Here is a 24456-nt window from a genome sequence, read left to right as displayed (position 1 = left end):
CTCTCTTTTTATGTAAACTATTTGTTTATAAGCTTTGAGCTCCAAGGGGCCTTTCACCTATTGATCCACATCAGGGGACAGAGTGGCTTTCCACCTCTGCAGTATGATACCTTTGGCTAGGAGTGATCTGAAGCTGATGTCATGATGCAGAAATGCTACTCATTTAAATATGTTGATGCGGGCAAATCTTACTGCAAGAAACTTTGACAGAATCACAAAGGCCATCAAGCTTCCTTTTGCTAAGGAGAGGCATCTCCAAAAAGAAGGAAACATCAACAGATCTATTCATAGCATGGAGGGACAGAATGCAAAGCTACAAAAATACTATTTGGCTGCACAACTTCAGTGATGGCAGAGGTTGAAGGGATGCTCAGGGCACTGAATTCAATGCCATACACTATAACATTTTGTTCAATAACTTGTGAGTCTTTTACTTTTACATTTAAACTTCTTTTTATTACTATACATGTTTAAAAGAACAATATTAAGCAGTGTTTTAAAAATCCTTCATTTCAATCTTACTAAGTGGCTTAGACAGGACCTACACTACTGCTTTATAATGGTGTTAAAGTGTACTGACAACTGTTGGGGCCCATGACACATTCCATATACCATTTTCAAACAGCTTTCATAGTGTTATATGTAGATCTGGCCCTAGTTAAGATTAATTCAATTGCATATATGTATGAGAGAAACAAGGGATCACCATTTTATGTGTTTCATAATATGAGCCAAAATATACTGTCTGATTTTCTTTCTTTTTTTGGAAAGGTGCTATTCTGAATATGTTGCACTTTTTTTAATTGCTGCATCTAACTCTGACATTTAGAGGAAGGGTTATGAGATTTTTAAATTCTAAAGGGGCTGTCTGTCAAACAGCATTCCTGCACATTTCTTTAATCATGGTGATTGTGGGATCAGCATTTGGGGATTGTGCCAAAAATGATTTGGGACAGAATGGCTCTTGTATAAGGATGTGTAAGATGGAGAAAAATCTTTAGGCATGGTAATAATAATAATAATAATAATAATAATAATAATAATAATAATAATAATTATTATTTCTTGCCAGCCTCTCCATTTTGATCGAGGTGGGGAACAACAACAAACGATAAAATACATAATACTCAATTAAAACATAATATACATTGTTAAAAACATGCTAAAAAACATCCTAAAAACATTTTAAAAACATCTTAAATGAAGTGCTATAAAGCACCATTGATTTTTAAAGGGAAGTGGTAAGCATGCGCTTAACTTGCAGTTTATAGGGGAAAAAAGGGATAAGCCACCTCCGCCTGCTTGCCTCTGCCACGCATGCTGGACTAGTGCGAAAGCACCCCCACCTTCCTTGTTGTCTCAAATCTCATGAGACTCCTGGGATGAGGAAATCTCACAAGAGTTGGGACTTCCTGGGGAATGACAAGCTGTATCAATGCTTGTGAGGCTAGAACGACACTTGTGAGCTGGAACAATGAATGAACGTGAACCACAGGGGCGTCCATTTCCCAGTAAAAAGACCCTGAGCCCTGTTTGCTCCGGATTCACACTGTTTCGGAGGAAGTCTCCGGAATTTTCTGGGCGGTATGGTCACCCTACTGCAGCCGTCTCCCCTAAAGGCCCAGACTCTTCCTGGTCTGGTGCCAGTACTTGATGTGTCTCCCTGGTTTCTGGGGGCTCTGCTTCCTCTCCTGAGGAGGATTCCTGTAGCAGGGGCATCTCTTTCTCACTCACACACAGTAAGCAAGTTGTTAATTGTAGGATTATTGTGCTGGAAAGCAGAGGAAATTCTCAGTAACCTCTCACACTCCCTTCCAAGGTTCCAGGCAGTTTTAAAGAGGCTACAATCCCCTACACACTTATCTGGGAGTAAGACCATTACACTCAATGGAACTTATTTCTGAGAAGACACTGATGATTCCACTAAGGAAATGTCTATGCTAGAGGAAGCAGGTGGCCATTTTATTTTCAACATTCTAATCTATCTGAAGTAGCAGGGATGGGGAGAGTGACACTACAGAGCATGTGTCACACTATTCCTGAAGATGTCCTCTGTATTCACTCTAATAGGATGAATAAACATTAATTAAAAATCAACTGAAGGGAATTAAAAGAAGAAAAAAAGTCATTCCACCAACTACAATGAAGGAGGAAGAAGACACCACCACTGGGTTAATGGGTAAGGGGCTGAATAATTGCCAGCCTAAATTATCAGAACCATTTTTATTCAGAGAGAGTTTTTTTTATTTTGTACTTTAAATTCCCCTCCTTCCCTCAATCTTTCACCAATCTTCTTGAAATTTTCAGGGTATGAAAAACTGACATTTCTTTCTGGCACATATTAATTTCAGGAAGATTGTTGAAATATTTTCGATTTTATGAACATTAGAATGACTACCCCCAATTACCCCTTTATAATGATAGAATGCTTTATCTACTCTCCAACCTTAACTACAGGGACACTGCTGTGTCCATGTAAATAATTTGCACAATTTATTAACACCTCTCTCTCTCTCTCTCTCTCTCTCTCTCTCTCTCTCTCTCTCTCTCACACACACACACACACACACACACACACACACACACACACATTTATATGGCCCATTAACATTCTCCGGGTGGTAACCACTAGAAATTTTAAAAAATAAATAATGTGTTGCCTGTTATAAAGTGGGGTGTTGCCTATTATTAATCATATTCAAGAAATTCAAGCTGGGACCTTGACCAATGCAGACCATGCTTGTATTATCTGACTTTTATTCTTAGGAATAATAGAAATGAATTTTTTTTTGCTTGAAAATCTTTTGTATCTCAATTAATTTTTTAGATTTAGTGCTGCATTATATGTAACATGGACAGTTATTTCAGGGACAAAAAGGTAGTAGAGATGTCTTTATTAAAATTTAAATAATTTAAATTTAAATTTAAATAAATGGAGTTAAGAGAGGAATGTATACAATAGGAACAGCAATCTATAGATCAAATAAAATCCCATGAGCCACCGTATACATAGACATATGATATACAATTATGACAGACTGGGTTATTTGGAGAAAGGGACCTAAATAGTATTCTTAAAAAATTGAAAGTTTCCTTAACTTCCTGAGGCAGAAACATTTTGTCTTAGTTTATTTCCAGTTTCTAAACATTAAGATAAGTTAGCAGAAGATTCCTCCTTTATCAGTAAAGGAAGAAATTTCTGATCATATTTTTTTTTAAAAAAAGCTAAATAACTACCTGTCAACTTTAATGCATGATTTTCTTTTATCAGTTGAATATTTGGGAAACACAATATAAGATTTATTACTGGTATCTCAGTCCAGCCAGACTAAACAAAATGTTTCATGCTGACAGATTTTGATGCTGGAGATGTTCAGCAGACCATGCTAATGTTATTAATCTCTGGTGGAACTGTAATTATGCTCAGACATACTGTTCTGAATTGTGTTAAATTATGGTGGTAGTTAATAGGTTAGATTTGTCTATCTTGTTAAATCATATTGAAGATAATTGTCAACTGTCAATTAGATTGCTTATTCTAAAACCTTCTTTTAGCTGCTAAGTTCATCTGTTCAGTATTGGAAATTGACAACAGTACCTACAGTTGAAGAATAATTGACTAAGGCTGCAATGCTGTGCATGTTTAGACAGAAAAAAATGGTAGCACCTTAAACATACTTTAGATTTCCAAAATGGGCAAGCTTACAGACAATTCTTAGAAAGTTAATGTTGATGGCAGAAAAATAAATGCTACTCAGATCTTATTGGAACACGAATTGCAATTGTATAAACATAGAGACAATTTTTTTTTGTATTTTTTCTTAAATAATGTACTCCAAGATTTTCCCAGCTAAATGTGGAGGCATCAATTGCAATTGAGGAAGTGCAAGCTATAATTAAAAGAATGTGTAACAAATCACTGGCACTGATGGCTTACCACTGGGATATTATAGAAAATATTTATTGACAGCTTAGCAGAATCGTGAGCCAACACTACTAATGAATCTACATCACTGAACATGTTACCCAAGTTGTGGCAGGAGATGAGAATCATAGTTATTCTAAAACTAGGGAAAGGTTTTTCTCTACCAGAATCGTACAGGTCCATATCTTAATCAGAACTTTAAAATATGGATTTCAGCAACTGCAGCCAGACTGAATGATTTAATACCTAGAGATATCAATTAAATTGAAATGGATGCCGCCCCCCAACCCATCCCCAACCTTTTGCTTAAAAGTGGTTAGAAAAGTCTTCTGGAAGAGATGAAATAGACATCTAGTCCAGCATTCTGCCTTCTGCAGTGGCCAGCTAGATGCCTCTAGAAAGAAGCCCACAAGAACGGCATGAGGTCAGCAGCCACCTCCCAGTGTTGCTACCCAGCAACTGGTATTCAGTGGCATACGAGTAATAGCCAGTAACAGGCCAATCCTCTGAATTCATCCAATGTGGTTTTAAAACTATTTAAGCCACCTAAGCACTTTATGGCCCTGTTCAGAAGACACTGTAAACCATGACTTTAACCATGGTGAATTAAAGCTCCATCACACCTTGGAAGAAATGCTAGCTAACACTGGCTACCGTCGCTTCTCTGTGGACACTCAGTTACTTCCTGTTTTCAAACAGGAAGTAAACAAGATGCACGAGGGCCATTCGGTCTCTTATTGTGAACATGCTGCTTCTCCAACACATAGCAAAAGAGGGCAGGAGAGAGCAGCAACCAGACCTTTTCTGGTTTTTCTTGCTGCGCAAGGAAGAACAGAAGGGGCTGAAGGTGTGCGAGAGGCAGGTGTCATCATGTGAGCTACCTCCGAGGAATCTGTGAGCGCTAAGTAACAAGCGTGCAATAGAACGCTCGACGGATGGAGCTATAAGGCTTTACGCCCTATTCACCATGGCTAAAGCTGTGGTTTTCTGAGCAGGGCCTGTCTCTCTCCATGCCTCTCATCTTTCTGCTTTAACATCATTTCCCCCAGCCAAACAGTTGAGCCTCTGATGCAACCTTTAGGTTGCCTTGCAAACCAGTTTTGGGTCCTGAGCTGCCAGTTGATGCCCAATGTTCTAGAGCAGTAATCTGTGTAGCAAGTGAAGAGTTTTAATTTCTCAAGATATTTTAGATCAAACCGGTTTGGATTGGAGAGATTAGAAAAGGATTTGAATGTAATACATGGGATAGAATCCCTTGCAGAGTTTATCACCTCTTTTATACATCTTTTATGTATCCCTGTTCTATAAAATGGATCTAGTACCAATGCTGATAGAAAAAAGACTTATTTGTCATTGTGTCAGTCACAAGTTATTTTAAGGAAAGCCTGGCTTCTTTATTGGACAAATACTTACACCTAGCTCTTCCTCATCAAACCAGATTGGGGAATAAGAAATCTTAAATCCTTAAAAATTCCTGAGCTTTTATTTTCTAGGATGTGGCCAATGTTGGAAACATTTCAATTTGGGGATGTGATTTTTAATTTTTAATTTTTCATGTTCCCACTTATTGAAGACTTGCCCCTGATAATCCAGAAACTCTTATGTTTGAAAGCATTACAGTTTGGGGAGATAACCCTAAATGCCTAAAATCCTTGAAAACATAATGCTTGAAGTAAGATAGATCACCTTTCCAATGGCTTTTGTAACATTGTTCCTGAAGTTTCCGTCCTCTGAAAGAGATAGGTCAGTTGTTACATTTATTTTCCATGTATATTTACACACAGCTGCTACTCCCAAGAACACATATTCTTTTCTAAAGCACAGTGGGATGTGGGCTTCAGTACTTACAATAGTTGGGCAAAAGAAGGCAAATGGACACGTGAAATTTAAAAGCCATTCTATCAAATCTGAAACAAACAGGAGCAATTATTCATCCTCTGCATGTTCCTTCGTTCATGAAGTATGTCAGCAATGACTATAGATCTAAATGTCAATGTTGGTATCTTCTGTTCTGTCTTGCTGTCATTGCATGCAAATATGTTCTTAATGCCGTTTATCCTGAGAAACTCAGCACAAATATGTCACCAGCTCTCCCAACCATAGCCTTTAGGAAGCTTGAGCTCTTTGATATAAAATGTTTCCCCTACAACCTGTCCAGTGACAAATTTAGGTATGTATACTCTGCTTAATATTATAAAGCGGGGATGAGCAAATTTCAGGCTAGTCTAGCGTGAAATGCAAGCACACCACATTTATACAGTCCTAAAGGACAGGAAAGTCCTGAAGGACAGGAAAGATGAGTCTTAAAATTAAGATGGAAGACCTTTAAGTATTAGATGAAACTGATGGTGCCTAATGCCCATTGGAGTGGTAGGCTGAGGGCAGGGCGGCCAATGGTGGGTTGAGCCAACAGATCTTGGTTTGTCTCCATTCTCCTACTTTGCACTGACACTATGGGCTTCGCCACACCAGGCTTTTTAACTTGCAACTTACCAGAGCTTCTGCTTCCAGGACTTCTGTGGGATTTAAATCAGTTCTTTACACAGCTGGTTCTTTCTTTTACTACAAGACACTACCTGCCATTTACACTGGTGGGTGGATCTCTGGGATAGCCCCTCCTCCTCTGAGCAGGAACTTTTCCATTTCAACTTCCTTGCCCCCCCCCTTTCACTTCCGCTGCCTTTATCCCCACGTTAGCACCTTCTACGTACAATCCACAGAATGTTTGCAACTTCAGAAGTCTGTTCTTACCCCACCCCCAAGGTATGCAAGTCAGTATTGCCCCTGTAAAAGAAAACCGTAACACTTTTCTCATTTGAGTATACATTGGGAGAGGGGATTGAGTGGGAAAGGGTTGCAATGTTGTGAGCGTTTGAAGCAGCTGCAGTCTCTGCCATTCTCTACTAGTGAAATGCCAGTATGCTGCACTTCCAAAATTCCCAGTGTTGTTCCCAGGAGCGCAATGCTGAAAGGGCTGGAGGACAAGGGAGGCATGGGAGGGGGACACTCCCACCTGATCGTCCTCACTAGGTGACATCAACACATTGCCCAACACCCATCTATACAATGCGTGTCATAGCATGATGCCTGCAATACATGGGCAGGTGATAACAGATCCAGCATGTGGCTGCAAATAGTACTGCATTTTCTGCGTACAGAAATATCGTGAGTAAAACAGGGGGAAGGTGTGGGAAAGCTGCTGCAGGACAATGACATTCTCTATTGCACTTGAAAATACCATGGATAAAGAATGAGAATCACACCAAAAAGCAAACATGCATGTCCGACAATTAACATGCAAATGTTTAGTAATAAACACAGCTTCCAATGAAATTCATGGTGAGCTCAAAAGTGCCAGTCTATTTGTTCTAGGGGGAGTTTTCCTCCCAATGCAGACAGCAGGCACAGGGGGGCTGATCTTGATTCGGACCATGAGAGGAGAGGAAGGGTTAAAAAAAACCCCAATGCCTAAACCCAGCTGTTTAAAAGGCATCCATGCAATTGCAAATTGTGTAAATGGTGTCATACCTAATATAGCCCTCAGTCAGTGTAGACAACACTGATGAGCCAGGGGTATACGGCAGCTTCCTATGTTGTAGGACTGGAGTGTTGAATTGCAACATCTGAATTGGCTTTGTATCAGGTAAAGCACCAGCTCTCAGTTGCTTCAACCCAGGCATTCTTGCCCATCTGAAGTGCATACACAAATAAGACCATTTTTCACATGTGTTGGGGAAGCTGTGGTTGTGGGCATGTATTAAATAGTGCAAATTCATTCCCAAACAAATCGGAATGTGGCAGAACAGGGAGCAGAGTCATTCTTTCTGCTTAATCAGACACCACAGGCCCTCTTCATTACTTTTCTATTTAATTTTATCTTGTGCGAATGAGATTTTGGAAACCAATGTGCTCAGACAATACCATTAAGCAGTAATGGGATTTGTATAACTAAGTTTCCCCCCTTCTCTGTTACAACAAACATAAATAAAATATATTGGGCAGAATTCCACGAAGACACAAATTGAAAATCCCATATTCTGCATTACTGTTATACATTTGAGCTTGGTAGTGGTCTTTAAGATCAGTTTATTTTTTTACCAGCAATCATGATGTTGTGCTGTACAGTTGAGTAGAAGACCCAGATAGTACAGCTGTTATTTATATGAAGTAGTTAATGAACAGTCTCCAGAGAGATTCTAGTATTAGTATTTATTGAGGAAGTTAGGAAGACACAAATCTCCATGAGCACACTTGTATTCCATGGAGTATAACAGCCTTCCCCAACCTGATGCCCTCCAAATGTCCTGGGCTGCAACACTCAGCATTCCTGACCATTGTTCGTGCTACCTAGGGATGATGGGATTTGAAGTTTATAATATTTGTAGAGCACCAGGTATATAATCTCCTCAACTTCCCCCTTTTACTGCTTTTACATGAGACTATTCATAGTAAATGTTTGCCTCCTCAGCTGTGTATTGAGTTTTCTATGTCGCTTAATGTCATACTTAAAACTAGTACAAGAAGATACATTACATGGTGATTCTATAGTACCAGGGTTATTCTGGTAGCAGTTTTTGCCGTTGCCTGGTGTTTTCCCAGGCAGTAGCTCCCACCATGAGCATGGGAACAGACCAGAGCAACTAGAGCTTGCTCAGCTTGTAATAGAGGCAGTATTCCATCGTTGGCAGCTGCATTCAATTGGTTGTTTGCATGAAATTTTCCTTCCCCCATGATCTATGAGAGCTAAAGCAAATGCAATGTATAACAAACAGCAACACAAACCTAGGAAAGCAACATTAAAAGCCCAGGAGGCTGGGGAGATCTGAGCACTGTCATACCAATGGGAAGAAATAGGGCTGTACATGCTTCGGGCCCAATCCCTGAAACTGAGGCAAGGTGGGCTGAAACGGGAGCAGCACTGGGTCAGCCCAAGGAATCCCAAGGCCAAAACATATCGCACCGAAGCCTCGGGGTGTCTCGGGCTGTAGGGCCACTCCCCCATACCCACCCACCTGGGAAAGCCAACACAAGGCTGAGTCCAGGTGAGTCCATTGGGCTCACTTTCCTCTCCTTCCCCAGCCTCCCGGCCTCCCGCTGCCACCACCGGAACTTACCTGCAAACATGTCCACCTCCTGAGAGCCAGGTTGCAATTTCAAGTGATCACGGGGGCTCTTTAATTTTAGTATATCTATGGCTGTAAACTATGGTGGCCGTAAAGGGGAAATGGCCCATTATGGCCGCTGTAGTTTTCAGCCATAGATATAGTAAAAGTAAAAAATCCCTACAATTACTTTAAATCACGGCCTGGCTCTCAGGAGGAGGATGCATTTTCAGGTAAGTCTAGGTGGCAGCAGCTCTGTGTGTGAGGTAGGTGGGTGGGTGGGTGGGTGAGCTGTGCACAGCCCTAGGAAGAAATATAGTAATGTACAGGTTTTGCAGATAACATTGAGCTAGATACTTCATTTGGTAGTCAGAGCCATTTGAATGGAAGCTGTGGTTTCATACAGTGTCTCATTTGCAAGGAACAGATGCAGGTAGAATATTAGTAGGCAGGTGTGAATTTGTGGGTGGGGGAGGAAAAATCCTTCATTAACCTCACAGGCTTTCTTCATGTGGGAGAGAAGTTTCGCTGGGTTGGCTTTGTAGTTACTTTTCATCTTTCTAGAGCTAAACTAGACATGGCTAGTTTTTGTTCACATGTCTGCCCTGTACCAATTAGAACAAAGGTGTGGGCAATTTAATATTAACATTCTGAACCTGTCTGAACCTTCCCTACCCCTGTATTAAGTTGCTTAATGTCCTTCATGCACATCATTCTGTTTGTTGCAAACAATAGACACACAAACCCCAGTTTATATGTGAACAGACTTGTGCATAAACAACTGTTGCTGCCCCGTCATGGAGTATTTAGTCCTTACATACTCACATAAAATTGACCAGAATCTGACTCTTTGGCTGGGTTTGCACATAACACTGTTGAATTCTTGATGCTGTGTTGTTCAAACCCAGCCATGCTAACAAACCATGGTTTGATAACCACAAACAACCCAGAAAGGGAACCCATTTTTTTTAACCCATGATAGGTTAAACTCATACCTCTTTCATATTAGAACCCCCACTGTTACTTTTAGGTATGGTGCTTAAACAGTTTGTGAATTGCTTCAGCACAACAGCTGAGCTTAAGTGGCAACTTGTTGGATGAAGGAGCTGGTTTTTAAAGCCATTCCCTTATCCCCAACTGTGTGCACCAAAATGGTGGTAGGCTTCACAGTTTGCTGGAATGGGGTGAAAAGTGGCCGGAAAAAAACAAGATGGGATGGTGGTTCTAACTCTTTGGCAGTTTGCTGGAATGGGGCAAAATGTCATACGTGGCATCTCCTCATGGTGAGCCTTCAAATACTGAACTGGATAATTATGCAACTTTCCTTTTTTATATATAGAAAACTGGTGAGGAAAAAAAAGTGTGTGTGTGTGGACTGTAACTCTGCAGAACTTTGCACAATTGGAGACAAAACTCACATACATGTGTACCTCATGGGGATGCCCCTGATGTATGGCAAAACCCCTGCATGGCCCATGCTGTGCAATCGAAACAGTGTTTGACACTTCGGGAGTTTGCCACACTGCTCTCCACTGCCCTGGTCCCCAGCTGAATTTTGACACTTTCCCCTTCTGCTCTGCCTGCCTCCATCCCCACTTCTCCTTGCACCACCATGGCAGTAGAACTGGAATTTTCTCACACCATCCATGAACTCTGATTAGGGAGTTCATGCCATACTGATCTTTGGTATAGGCCAGGCTGTTTTTCTTTTAAGCCATTGGCAATCTGCATTGGCAATTCCCACCCACACCAAAAGGGTCTCATATACAGCTTCCTCTAGTAGGGAGGCACCTGTTGCACAATGAAAACCCTATACGATTACAAAGATGTATGAGTGAAAGCCTTTCATCAAAAAAGGGGGGGGCAGCTCTAAAGCCTTGGAAGTTTGCTGGAGCAGGATAAAGCTTCATGCACAGGATTGCACCCTGTGCATGGTGAAAATCCTGCATGGATGCTTCAGCCTAACCAAAAAGGATTTTGACACTTGGGGAGTTTGCAGAGTGAACCGCTGGGAGAAGGGTTATGGTGCGGTTGGTCAGCAAGTGCAATCCATTGAAACAGAGATCTGCTGGCTGGAGCAGAGCAGCAGCAGCAGTTTTTAACTACTCTTGCCAAGTAACTCCGTAGGCAACCTTTAACTCACTCCTTAAGCCACTGTGGTGCACCAGACATGATAAGCCACAATGGTTCAAATAAACATCACTGTAAACCATGACTTATTAGGGTGGTTAAATACACCACCATGGTTGAGGAAAACCATCACGGCTTATTCAGAAAAATAAACCATTGTGGCTTATTGTGATATGCGAACCCAGTCATTGTGTTTTTATTTCCATTTTTAACAGGTTCTCTCTACATGAATACTAGAAGACACACTGGGTAAATTACATGAAATGCCAGCCCCTTAATAATAACTATCCCTTTTAACTGTTTTCACTTCAGGACTACATCTCTTCTATGGACGCTGAACTACCAGTTTTCCATGCCTGTTGCCTGTGATGGATGTGAGGTAGGAAATGCTGTGCAGTTTGATTGACTACAGTGGCGTTTTTGCCTGTTGAGCCCTAAGAAGCCAATAACAAGTTACGTTTGCAAAATCATTGTGATTTCTCAACATGCACACACACATACACAGTGTGCCTGTAATAGGAGCTATGTGGAAGCGCACAGCAAAGCAGAAAGAGTGGATTGCTTTCCAGGCTTTCCTCTTGTTGTTGCAAGAGGGGACAATAGAGGAAGCCCAAGTACAACTATTGGGGAGGAGCCTAGCAAATAAGTATCTACCTCAAATTTAGAAAGCTCGCTGCCTTGCAGAAGACAAAGGCACTGGATGCTATGTTCACAGCTACATTGGCCAAGGAGAAAGCATCAGGAGCTAATATGCTGCTGGGGGTCTTTAGTAAGGCTAGGGTATGCATATCTGCACCTTCCCCTCCCTGCAGTACATTGCTGTTGAACTCCATGTTTTGTTCATGCAGACATATCCGTTGCTGCTATTGCTTCCTCATGTGTTCCATAATGTAGGTAATGGGAGTAGTGGTCATACATGCATAAAGGGTGTTGCTATTGCTGTAAATACTGGAATACCTGAGGGGGCCTATGCTTTAGAAGGTAATGGGAAGGAGTGGCTAATGTGCTAGAATAGGATAATGGGCATAGGACAAATACATACATACATACTATCTTTGCATAGTAACTGGAAAATGTACGAGTTTACCTGTCCAGTAGGTGGAACCCGTCTGGAAATTAGCATATGCACAATCTCAGAGGGGATCTACACTAGTATATGAAACGTTGTTTCTACAGTCATTGAACGTTTTGTTTTTGAACGATTTAAAACATAGCAGTTTTTAAAATGTTTACTTACGTTTTCTCTTTCTGTGGGAATGCATTCCTTTTGGCCACATTAGGAAAATAAATCCGTTTGTTTTATTTCCCTATCTGCCTATTTCCCCTCCCACTTCCTCTTCTCTCCGAGACAATTCTCCACCTACAAACAATCCACTAAGTAGCCTCCCAAAAGTGAAACTGGAAGTGGCTGCAAAAAAGAGTCTTGAAAGAAAAAAAAAACTGCTCCAACTTTGGGCACGGAAACTACATAAACATGCCCCCCAGGAATGCGATTGGCTAATTAAGAACTACAGGGAACCCATTTAATATGATGAAATCGGCCACATCATACCAAATAGAATGACTTATTTCAGATAAGTTCAAAATAAAAACCGGAGAAAAGACAACTGGTTTGCCTCCTATCTAGCGGGTCGCTCTTTCAGCGTGTTGGCTAATGGCAGCTTGTCTTCTTCTTTTCCCCTTTCTGTAGGGGTTCCGCAAGGCTCGGTGCTTGGTCCGCTGTTGTTTTCTTTATACATGTTGCCCTTGGGTAATCTTATTCAGTCTCATGGCCTCCAATATCATCTGTATGCCGATGATACACAATTATATCTTTCTTCTCCGGATCTTTCTCCTGATGTTCACGATCGTATCTCGGCATGTCTCTCAGATATCTCAGCTTGGTTGCTTCATCGTCGTTTGAAACTTAATATGGCAAAGACTGAATTGCTTGTTTTTCCTCCTAAACCTTCTCCTCATCTCTCATTCTCTCTTACTGTCAATGATGTTACACTTACTCCAGTCAAGGAAGCTCGTAGTCTTGGCTTTATATTTGATTCCTCGCTCTCCTTTATTCCTCATATTGAGGCAGTAGCTAAATCCTGTCGTTTTTTCCTGTATAATATTGCCAGGATTCGATCATTTTTGTCTGTCTCTTCTGCCAAGACTCTTGTTCATGCATTGGTTATTTCTCGGTTGGACTACTGCAACCTTCTTCTCACTGGCCTTCCTTCTTCTCACATCAGTCCGTTGGTTTCTGTTCACCACTCTGCTGCTAAGATCATCTTCTTGGCTGTGACCATGTTACTCCACTGCTGAAATCTCTTCATTGGCTTCCAATTCACTTCAGAATCCAATATAAACTTCTCTTGTTGACCTACAAAGCTTTTCACTGTCTAGCTCCTTCCTATCTCTCCTCTCTCATCTCACACTATTGCCCCGCTCGTGCTCTTCGCTCCTCTGATGCCATGTTTCTCGCCTGCCCAAGGGTCTCTACTTCCCTTGCTCGGCTTCGTCCATTTTCTTCTGCTGCCCCTTATGCCTGGAACGCTCTTCCAGAACATTTGAGAACTACAAGTTCAACCGCAGCTTTTAAAGCTCAGTTAAAAACTTTTCTTTTTCCTAAAGCTTTTAAAACTTGATTTTGTTCTGACTTTATACTGTTAGTTTTACCCTACCCAGTGCCTGTTTACCCTACCACGTGCCTGTTTGCATTCTCTTCCCCTCCTTATTGTTTTATTATGATTTTATTAGAATGTAAGCCTATGCGGCAGGGTCTTGCTATTTACTGTTTTACTCTGTACAGCACCATGTACATTGATGGTGCTATATAAATAAATAATAATAATAATGTCACAAACTGAACGTCATATGGCGAAATACTATGAAACGGACACTTAAAAACGGTAAGACACGTTCTAACTTGACTAGTGTAGATCCCCTCTCAGACTCCTCCTTTCCCCATTGGCAGAAGGAAAATGTTGAGGTGAGGAATTCTTAGTGAATGTACTTCCTTGAAATCAGTTGGACTTACTTCCACATAAATACATTTTAGAACTGAAATGTAGTATTGAAAACAATAAATTTGGGTCAGGGCTGTGCTTTTTTATGTAAGGCATCAGAAGTATTTCTCTTGTATCTTGTTTTCTTCTAGAAAGACCTTCAAAGACCTTTAATTTGACCCTGATAGAAATGTTAGCCAGCAGCAGGCTCAGAGTACCTCATGTAATATATTACATCGGGCCTTGCTAGACGAGGCTTTAGCGCGCCTTCAGACCCGGTTTCCCTGCTGTGCGTCCACATGACGCACAGGGGAATCCGGCGGCAGGCCGTGCTGAGGCCTGGTCTAACGCGCCATAAGCGAATTCGCTTACGCGAGTAGCCGCAAAAAGCCGCGGACCTGCCTGGCACAGCGCTCATACGAGCGCTGTGCCCATCGGCCCGGGGGGGGGGGGGAGAGAGGGGAGGGGGAAGGATGGCAGGGTGGGTGGCAAGGGGGCAGGGTGGGTGCGATTGCACCGCGCGCCACCCGAGCAAGCAGGCTAGCGGCGCTTGCCCGGGCAATGCCGCCCCATGCCAGGCATTGCCTTGGCAAGCGCCGCTCGCCTGCTTGCTCGGGCGGCGAGCGGCGCGATTGTACCCGCCCTGCCCCCTTGCCACCCACCCTGCCATCCTCCCCCCCCCCCGTTTAAAAAAAAACCCTTACCTTACCGGAACCTTCGGGCTGCACCCGGCCCCTTTAAACAACAACAACAACAAAAATGGCGGACGCCGCAGGGAGCCGACGTCCCTGCGCATCTGGCGTGTGGAAGCCTGGGGGAGGCGCGCTAACGTTAGCGCGCCTTGGCCCCGCCTCCCTGCCGGCATAAGCCAGCAGGTCTAGCAAAGCCCACAATATGTTAGCATGTTATATTCAATGTTTTATATATTAATAGTGAATTCATTCTCTGAGTGTGAACCTGTTTTTGGCCAAAGTAGCACGATGCATAAACAAGGGGAGGTATCAACAGGCTTGCAGGAACCCCACGGTTTACAGGAGGACACAAAAGAAACTTCAGGGGAAAATGCTCCAAAGGAGTAGCAAAAACAAAGAATTCAATGAAGACTGAGCATGCTGACTGGGCACAGAAAGCTGTTTGCACCTAACGAGAAGCCATTGTGGGTGAATTTCCCCATGGGGCTTCTCATTGCAGAGCTGGCCACCATTCTGAAAATTCAAGCAGTGGCAGGGAACGTGCCATGGCATGTTTTTATATGCGAATCCAGGGAGGGTGGGTTTCTTGCCAGGTTCAAATGTAACACCAAGTTCTGCAGTACACCTCTGCTATGGCTTGAACTTAAAAAAAAATGTAAAACTACAAGCCTCACTGGGCAATTCACTTATGGTGAATAGCTGTGATATGCGATCCAGGTCAGAATATTGACTGACTGGGGGTGGAATAAACCCCAAGGGGAATGGAATGGAGTGTCCTGGGAATGAGAATAAGTGGTTGTCTTGGACCACTCCACACTGCACCATTTGTTGCATGTCCCACTTGTATAATACATAATACAAATAAGCTGCATTATTAGGTAATGCAAAGTTATTAGAAAATAAGTACTGTTGGATAATTTCCCCATTAAAATGATCTATAATTGAATGAGTCTTAATTGCTTTAACTACTTAAAACCATAAGAGCACACACAAAATCTGTTGCATGCAGTAAAACAGGTAGTAAAATAAATCAGGGTTGAAATTATTTTTGTATTATCTATATGTACACAATTTTGAAGCTAGGCAAAAATACATTAGGATGAAGATGCTTGAAAATTGGTGCCTTTTACTTTTGTGAAGGAAAGATAAGAAACTGCAAAGAAAAGAGTCAGGCCTTAGCTAGACCTCAGGATTATCCCAAGCAAATGGAGGGGTCGTCCCTGCCTGCTCCTGGGATCCCCTGTGTGTCATTTGGATGCACAGGGATGATCCCGGGACAATCCCAGGATATAGGCCTGGTTTAGCTATGGCCTCATTTTCATTTGGCTTTTATTTGTATATCACTATGAGCACCCTTTTCAACTTGATTTCAAATGCGCAGCATATAAATTTACAATGAATTCATTAGAGATTGATCAAATAATTATATTCCATTCCAGTCTGGATTCCAGCCTAGGATAGAATTGGCCTTGGTCACCCTGATGGATGACCTCTATTGAGAGAACAAAGAAAGGGAATGCACTATTAACCCCACCACTTTGTGGCTTATATTTTCTCCCCCTTAGACCTTTATATATACAACTGGAGTTACTAATCAAGCAACTAGCAATTAGAAAATGCAGTATTTCTAGGCAAGGGCCGAGTTTGGATGTCACTTTCAGACATGATGGGTTAATATGCTACTCACAGTAGCTTAATTTGAAAATAAGCTACTGTTATCTCCCATACGATCAGACAAATAAGCTACTGTGCATAGTTTATTTATTTTTATTTTATTTATTTATTTATTACATTTCTATACCGCCCAATAGCCGGAGCTCTCTGGGCGGTTCACAAAAATTAAAACCATTCAAAGTATAAAACAACAGTATAAAACCAATATACAAACAGTATAAAACCATTATACAATATAAAAGCTCAACCAGATAAAAACAGCAGCAATGCAAAATTACAAATTTAAAACCATGTTATTTAAAATTTAAAGATTGTTAAAATGTTGGGAGAATAAAAAGGTCTTCACCTGGCGTCTAAAAGCATATAACGTAGGTGCCAAGCGAACCTCCTTAGGGAGCTCATTCCACAGCCGGGGTGCCACAGCAGAGAAGGCCCTCCTCCTGGTAGCCACCTGCCTCACTTCCTTTGGCAGGGGCTCACGGAGAAGGACCCCTGAGGATGACCTTAGGGTCCAGGCAGGTACATATGGGAGGAGGCGTTCCTTCAGATAACCTGGCCCCAAGCCGTTTAGGGCTTTAAATGTTAATACCATTTATTAAGCTACTGTGTGTAAACTACCATCCCACCACCACCTGTTCTGCTGCAATCCTCCTGCCCTAGCATGGCACTATTTCGCTCCTTGACAACATTGCAGCAGCCTGTTTTAACCTTCCACAATATCCTAATGAGAGGGGAGAGGTTAATTCAGTGCTTCCAGCTTCACCTTGACAAGGGCGCAGTGGCTTTAAAGTGCTGAAAGTATGCAGGATTGGTACCAAACTTCATACACAATCCTCACTAGTCAGGAGGCACCTGATGCACTATCAAAACCCTGCACAATTACACACAAACCCTGGGTGCACCAAAAAAGGGGGTGGCACAGTTAAACCCTTGGAAGTTTGCAGGATTGGGGTGAAACTTCATACACGGCCTCCCCTAGCAGGGATGCGCATGAGGCCCAATGAAAACCCTGCATTCTGGCAAAGCCACATAAGTGAAATCACCTTTTCACTCCAAAAGGGCTGGTTGCTATAACTTCATGCAAGTTTGCAGGAGCAGGACAAAACCTCATACACAACAACCCCTTGCAGGGATGCACACCAGGCAGGATGACAACCCTGCACAACTGCTGCCTCTCAGCCAAGATGGTGTTTGACACTTGAAGAGGTTGCAGAGCATACTGGCTGCGGAAGGGGTAGGGCAGAGTTGGGCTGCGAGTGCACTCAGCTGCACTCAGAGGAAACAGAGATCTGCTGTCTGGAGGAGAGTTGTGGCAGCAGTTTTAACTGTTCTTTCCAAGCAACCCTGTGGGCAACCAAAATAACCCACTGTGACAACCACACAATATGATAACCCATGTAGGGTTAAATAACCCACTCTACAGACCGTGAGGCCGGATCTACACCAAGCAGGATATTGCTCTATGAAAGCGGTATGAAAGCAGTATATAATAGGCAGGAGCCACATTACTGCTTTATTGCGGTATTAAAGTGCACTGGCAACTGTTGGGGCCTATGACACATACCATATGCCACTTTCATACTGCTTTCATAGTGCTATATCCTGCTTGGTGTAGATCTGGCCTGGGTTATCAGAGTGGATTATTTTGGCAAAATTACCTATCGTGGGTTAAAAAAACCCTCCCAAAATATGACACAATAACCCACAATGGGTTAAGTAACCCATCGTGGGTTATTGTGATGTCTGAACTCAGTCAATGTATTGGATTACTGCAAGTTACCTCCAATTTTCCTTTGATTTTTAGGAAATGGGTTGAGATACTATTGCTGCGGAAGTGACAAAATTAAACATGTCCAGAGATCAGAGATTCAGCTTTGTGAAGGAGGAAAGCTTTACTGAAGAGGGAAGGGGCAGTGCAGAAGCACAAGACATGTGTATGTCTTCCTTTAATCAGTCAAGATGACTGAACCAGGCCACAGGGCCCTGAGATGGAAGAACAAATGGTACTACTTCAAACTGCAAATGGGGGAGGGAGAGAATCAATTTTAAGTGTTTCCCTAAGTAAGACACTCTGTGCGAGAAAACCTAGGCCGTAAGCGAATAGACTGGGCTAGTACACCTCTCCTTATGGGCTAGTTATTGGTTTTTGGTTTTCAAAAACCTGCATGAAGTTTCTTTGTGTGGATGAACTTCTTTTAAGGTACCCCTTACCTGCAGCCTGAAGTGGTACAGCCAGTTCTGCCTCTTTGTTCTAATTCATATGTAGATCAGGCCACAGTTTTATTAACATTCTAAACTATGGAAGACCTTTGGGCTAGACAGTTTGACACTTGCTTCTTTTCAGATTCAGTTAAGGTGTTAGATACCCTATTAGAAAAACAAACCAGTGTTTGCCAAATCTTCAAGTATTATGGAAATACAGCAATATAATGTTTCCAATGTTTGAGTGTTGTTAGATTTGTCTGGAATTAGTTTTATTTATATATTTGCCCATGGGCATGTCTAGACCAGGGGAGGGAAGGGGGAGGATCTCGCGATATGGTGATCACGAGATTCCCCCCACCCCCGGGTTCACATGCGGTGTGCGACATCCAGGGAGGAAGCAGCCCGCCATTTATTTTTTTAAAAAGGCAGGAGCTGGAGCCCACTCCCCCCAACCCGTGATGGCCCTGGCTTCTTCTCTCTGATAACTCCCGCTACTCGCAGGGAAGAGGGAAGAAGTTGGGATGGGCGACCACACCACCAGCGGTCCTCGGGATCGTCCCAGGACTGTGGGAAAAAACACAAAAAAAGTGGGGATCATCCCTCCCTGCTCCTGGGATCTCCTGTGCATCATCTGGATGCACATGGATGATCCTGGGATGATCCCCAGGATAATGTCTGGTCTAGACATGCCCCATGTCTACCTTAAAATAAAATCTTTGTAAACATCTGTATGCCAGTTTAAAATAATTGAGAAATCAGCTTTTCTGTATCTTAAACATGTTCACAAAATAGAACTTTTAAAGGGAGAGAGAGTCGAAGCTATTTTTGGCTGCTTTATGTTTAATAGCATACCAATACAAATAATGAAAATTATTATGACATTAACAGAGACAAAAGAAGAAAATAAATGAGTCCACTTGCTTGATATTTTTAATAGACATTTTTATATGCTTTTGTGTTTATCACATCTGTGTGCATTTATGACATCTTAGTATCCAATGTGGATCTGTCTGCATGCAAATCAGACAGCTGGTTTATACAATGAGCAATTAAACACAAGTTTACATATGATGCACGTGCAGAAATGACTGACGGCTTTGATGATAGGATCCAGCACACTTATGCAAAAGCATTTCAACATGAAACAGGATTTCAGCCAGTATTCAAAAAATGAGATGCACATCATTGCCAGATGCAAGGAGAAGGTATCTTTGCTTGCATGACACATTTCCATCCTGTTATGCTCTTTGCAATTTCTTAGTTTGCTGAAGCCCAGGCATTTCATCCTAGCTTGTAGTCTAATTGAGTTGTGGCAAAGCTGCTCTTACAAGTACTATTACAAGCAGTGGAGTGTTTACTCATACTGAGATGGGAAGCAAAACAGGAAGCTTCTGATTCGGTTAGGATGCTTATAGCTCTGGATATGTGAGGTACAGTGATAAGAACCCTTAAGAAAAACATGACACTATAAATCATAAATGCCTTGACTAATTTCTGTAAAGATTATGGCCCTAGTCTTCTCTTTCTGACTTTCTAGTTTTCTTTTTAGATGAATTGAAAAAACAGATTATGCCATATGTGTTGTGCCATACATTTTGTTTTTTAAAAAAAATGTTTACCTGGTAAGCAAAACTTCTATCACTGGGGATAGAAACTTTTCTAACTTAACGAAGTTTTACTTATTGCTAGTTCTTTTCCTTACATTATATTGCCTTCGACACTTTAGTCCAGGGCAGGATCTACACTACTGCTTTAAAACGTTTTATAACACTAGTGACAACTGTTAAGGCCCAGGACACACTCCCTATACAGTCTTCAAAACGTTTTCAAAGTGTTATATCCTGCTTAGTGTAGATCTGGTTTGTGGTGCTAGTTTCAAAGCCAAGTATTGTCACCTTCCCCAACATCATTCCTGTCTCTTCTTGTTTTTCTAAGATGGCAGCTGTTCTTCTTTGGAAACCCTGATTTAGGAATCCCCATTTAATATTTCTTCCTCAAATATTTCTTCCTCACAGGAGCCATGCAATCTGACTGATAGGACAATATTAAGACTTTCCCCTAGACACGCACGGGGGGGGGGGGAACCCTGTATATTTATCTCTTGGAACCACTTCTGCTTTTATACATCTTCCAGTCCGTGCATTATGTGTCATGTTACGTTGTGATGTCCTTGGGGGCTGAGCTTCTTAGAGCATTTTGTGAAAGTCTTCATAGCCCTTCTAAGCATTTCCACTTTTTCATTCAGTAATGTCATAACTAGTGGTGCATTAAATAAAATGCCCCATTACTGACCACATATTCTTTGCCCCGTATGAAATACCTCCTTTTCCTTCTTGCTATTTTGAATACCAGAGTGGTGAAATTCATCTTACTGTCATTAATACAGGTGAATAACAATAGACAGCTAGTGAAAACAATAGCAGGGAAAAATGCTAGTTAAACTACATGAGTAAGTCTTGAACAAAATGTTAGAAAAAACAACACTTATGGAGAAAGGGTTCTATCATAGAATCATTGTCTGAAGATACCTTGGAGGTGATCTAATCCAACCCCCTGCTCAATGCAGAATCCATAATATGGAATGTAATTGCAACACCACTGATGGCCATCATTTTATTCATTTTAAAACATTTTTACCCTACCTTCCCTCCTGGGAGTTCAAGGCAACTATTCAAAGCATCCCTAAAATTTAAGTATCTTGATGAAGGAGGGCTCACCACTTCTTGAACCAGTCTGTTTCACTGTCAAACAGCTCTTGCTGTTTGGAAGTTTCTCCTAACGTTTAACTGAAATCTTTTCCTCTGCAACTCAATCCACTTAAAGAGTTTATAAAGGAGCTCAGATAATAGTAATGAAGTAAGGACTGCAATGCATCAAGTAGAGTACAGTATTATCATTAAAGACAAATGACAAGAGATTTGAAAATTATATTTTAAAAGTATTGCTTACAAAGAGAATTGAGGCTGCCATGCTACTCTATGTATGGGAAAGACATCACAGAAATGCTTAATAGAAACATTGGTTTGGGGAAATGTGAATGAGTGTGGGAAAATGTATCCTATGTAAAGGAAAATCTAAAGCTTGAAAATTGTTCAAACCATCTGTAAATACTTAAACAGCTGGAACACATATAATATTTAACATCTGTTCTGTGATCCAGTTCCTCTGCCCAGGGTTTGAGGTTGCCATACCATCTTGCTCTTAGGATTGCTGGTGCTGCTTTTAGATGCCAGGTTGGTTCAAAGTAAAATCTCCCTCACTCATGACTCATTTGTGGATAAGGAGGCCGATCTGCTGTGTATAACCAAGACATGAGTAGAGGAGCTGGGGCTCTACCCTACTTGGCACTTGGTTCACCACCACGGTAGACGAGGATTGGAAAATGGAGTGTGACAGTGGCCTACATGGATTCCATCTCCCTCTCTAGGTTCCCTGTCCATCTGAGTGCTTGACAGAATGTGATGCATCTACTTTGCTGAACCTAATCATGTCTGGGTCTCCCAATAGGAGATTACCTGAAAACCTCCTATATACTACTTGAGTTCTATAATGGAATATTAATGCAATAGATACTAATGTAACATTTTTATGTAGTAGTTTAGAATGTTCAAAGTTTTTCATGTAGGTTATTTCAGTAATCCTAATACTAGCCACATAAGAAAGTACAATTATTTTATCCTCATGTTGCATATTGGTGGGAGTGGGATGGCAGGTCCTAAAGCTGAGAGAGTTGCTTGCCAATGGACATCTAGTGGGTTCATGACGGATGTAAGACTTCATCTGGGGACTTCCATTGGTACCTTTTAGCTATGAATAGTATATTGTCTCTCATGAAATTGTGGATAAGATTTTATATACATACAATAGGGAAGCTTAATGTGAAGGATACTTAATGAGTTAAATTAGATGGCTTCAACCAGAAAGTCTGTGAGATGCTTCTTCTCTTACTTCCATCAAATCCCTCCTCAAAACACATCTTTTTCCTTTAAACTTTTCTCGTAATCCACTACCCACTGCAATGAAGCCTAAGTAGATGTTACTGAAATATATGCACTCCTTCCTCGCTTGCATTTTGTGTTGAATTTTCAATCGTTCTTAGGAAAGTGCCCCATCTACTTATGGCACAATATAATAAATTAATTAATTAACACAAGTTTATGGAGCATAGTGTAGGAAGGGGGTTGATTGAGTTGGTGACCTTCAGATCTCTTCTAGCTGTACAGAGCTATCTGCTTAAGCATTTCCGTTTTTCTTGTCCTTCATAGAGCTTCAAAAAGGACAATGTGTTGCCTAGCAACCCTAATACAATAGCAGTGCACATTACAAAGCCATGTACTTTTTATACGTATTGATGTGCATTACAATAAAATAAAGAATGTGAGGTATAAAAGGAAGAGGAAATATTGTGTCTGATGTGGAAATAGAGGATCTCCACAGAACAAAAGAACTTCTGTTGCTTGAGTTAGCACTTCAAGGAGGTTTGTAGTTCTATTTCTTTGATACAAGGCAAAGAAGACCAGTGATACCATTTTGAAATGTGATTCTTTACAGCATTGCATTTCATAAATAAGATGCAGTCATGCTCACTACTATCAAATACTTGTAAATACCTAAAATTCTTCTTCAGAACAATGTGGAGACTTGCAGGCATCCTCCAATCAATTCAATGGGGTTTACTACTAAGTAGGTGTGTTTAGGATTTCAGCATGAAATACTTGTATAAAAGTGGGTGGATAATAGTAAAATTGCCCTGCCCCCCCCCCCAGCCACCAGATAGTCTTTAGAAAAAATATTGCCCTATGAAGAGGGACAACTGGGCAAGTTTAGCCTGGAGAAGAGAAGGTTGAGGGGAGACATGATAGCGCTCTTCAAATACTTGAAAGGTTGTCACACAGAGGAGGGCCAGGATCTCTTCTTGATCCTCCCAGAGTGCAGGAAACGGAATAATAGGCTCAAGGTATAGGAAGCCAGATTCTGGCTGGACATCTGACTGTTAGAGCAGTATGACAATGGAACCAGTTAGCTAGGGAGGTTGTGGTCTCTCCCACACTAGAGGCATCCAAGAGGCAGCTGGACAAGCATCTGTCAGGGATGCTGTAGGGTGTATTCCTGCATTGAGCAGGGAGTTGGACTCGATGGCCTTATAGGCCCCTTCCAACTCTACTATTCTATGATCTACCAGGGTCCACCATTTGGGCTGGTCTTTTTAGCCAAGCCATACATTGTGGTTGCTAGGTGCCTCTACTCAACAGCAAGGCATCCTGTAGGAAAAGGAAGTCAGGAGCATTCTGAAAGTGAAGGGGCTTCAAACCCCATCAGATGAATGAGCTTTCTTCTTTGGTTTCTCATGGGAAATAGAGGCAGAGAGAATGGGAGTTTCAGCTGGTACTCAGTGCCGGGCCTCTGAGCCCCATTGCTGAGGAGTAGCTGAAAGCCTTGTCATTCATCAGACTCTCCCCAGATGGTGTGTCATTCTTCAACAAGTTTAATAGTTCATCTCTGCATATCTTATCAGCTCCAGTCAGAGCAAAACTGAGTTCCCACTGGGGCTATAGTAGTCTTGTCAGAATGGCAGGGGCAGGCAGCTACCAGGAATGGACTTAAAAGATCCAATTATACACACACACACACACACACACACACACACCACAAAAAAATCTGTTTTTTCCTACTATTAGTTGTACATTTCAATAAAACTTTAAAAATATGCTTTTTGAATTTGATTTTTTTCAGCTTACTCAGGTTCA

The 24456-nt window shown here is 41.6% G+C and overlaps 1 protein-coding gene across 1 annotated transcript in view; it reads left to right on the top strand.

Moving 5' to 3' along the window:
• The window catches only part of HTR4 (5-hydroxytryptamine receptor 4), a 215296-nt gene that overhangs the window by 60340 nt on the left and 130500 nt on the right, over positions 1-24456 (top strand). The window contains exon 2 of the mRNA XM_063120593.1: positions 11470-11536. Within this exon, the coding sequence (XP_062976663.1) occupies positions 11526-11536 (11 nt within the window). The 5' untranslated portion in view covers positions 11470-11525. The remainder of the gene's footprint in view (positions 1-11469; positions 11537-24456) is intronic.

This window comes from Elgaria multicarinata, chromosome 3 (assembly GCF_023053635.1).
Source record: "Elgaria multicarinata webbii isolate HBS135686 ecotype San Diego chromosome 3, rElgMul1.1.pri, whole genome shotgun sequence".
Lineage (NCBI taxonomy): Eukaryota > Metazoa > Chordata > Lepidosauria > Squamata > Anguidae > Elgaria > Elgaria multicarinata.
The sequence above is the reverse complement of the archived record's forward strand: the minus strand, read 5'-3'. Positions and strand labels throughout refer to the sequence as shown.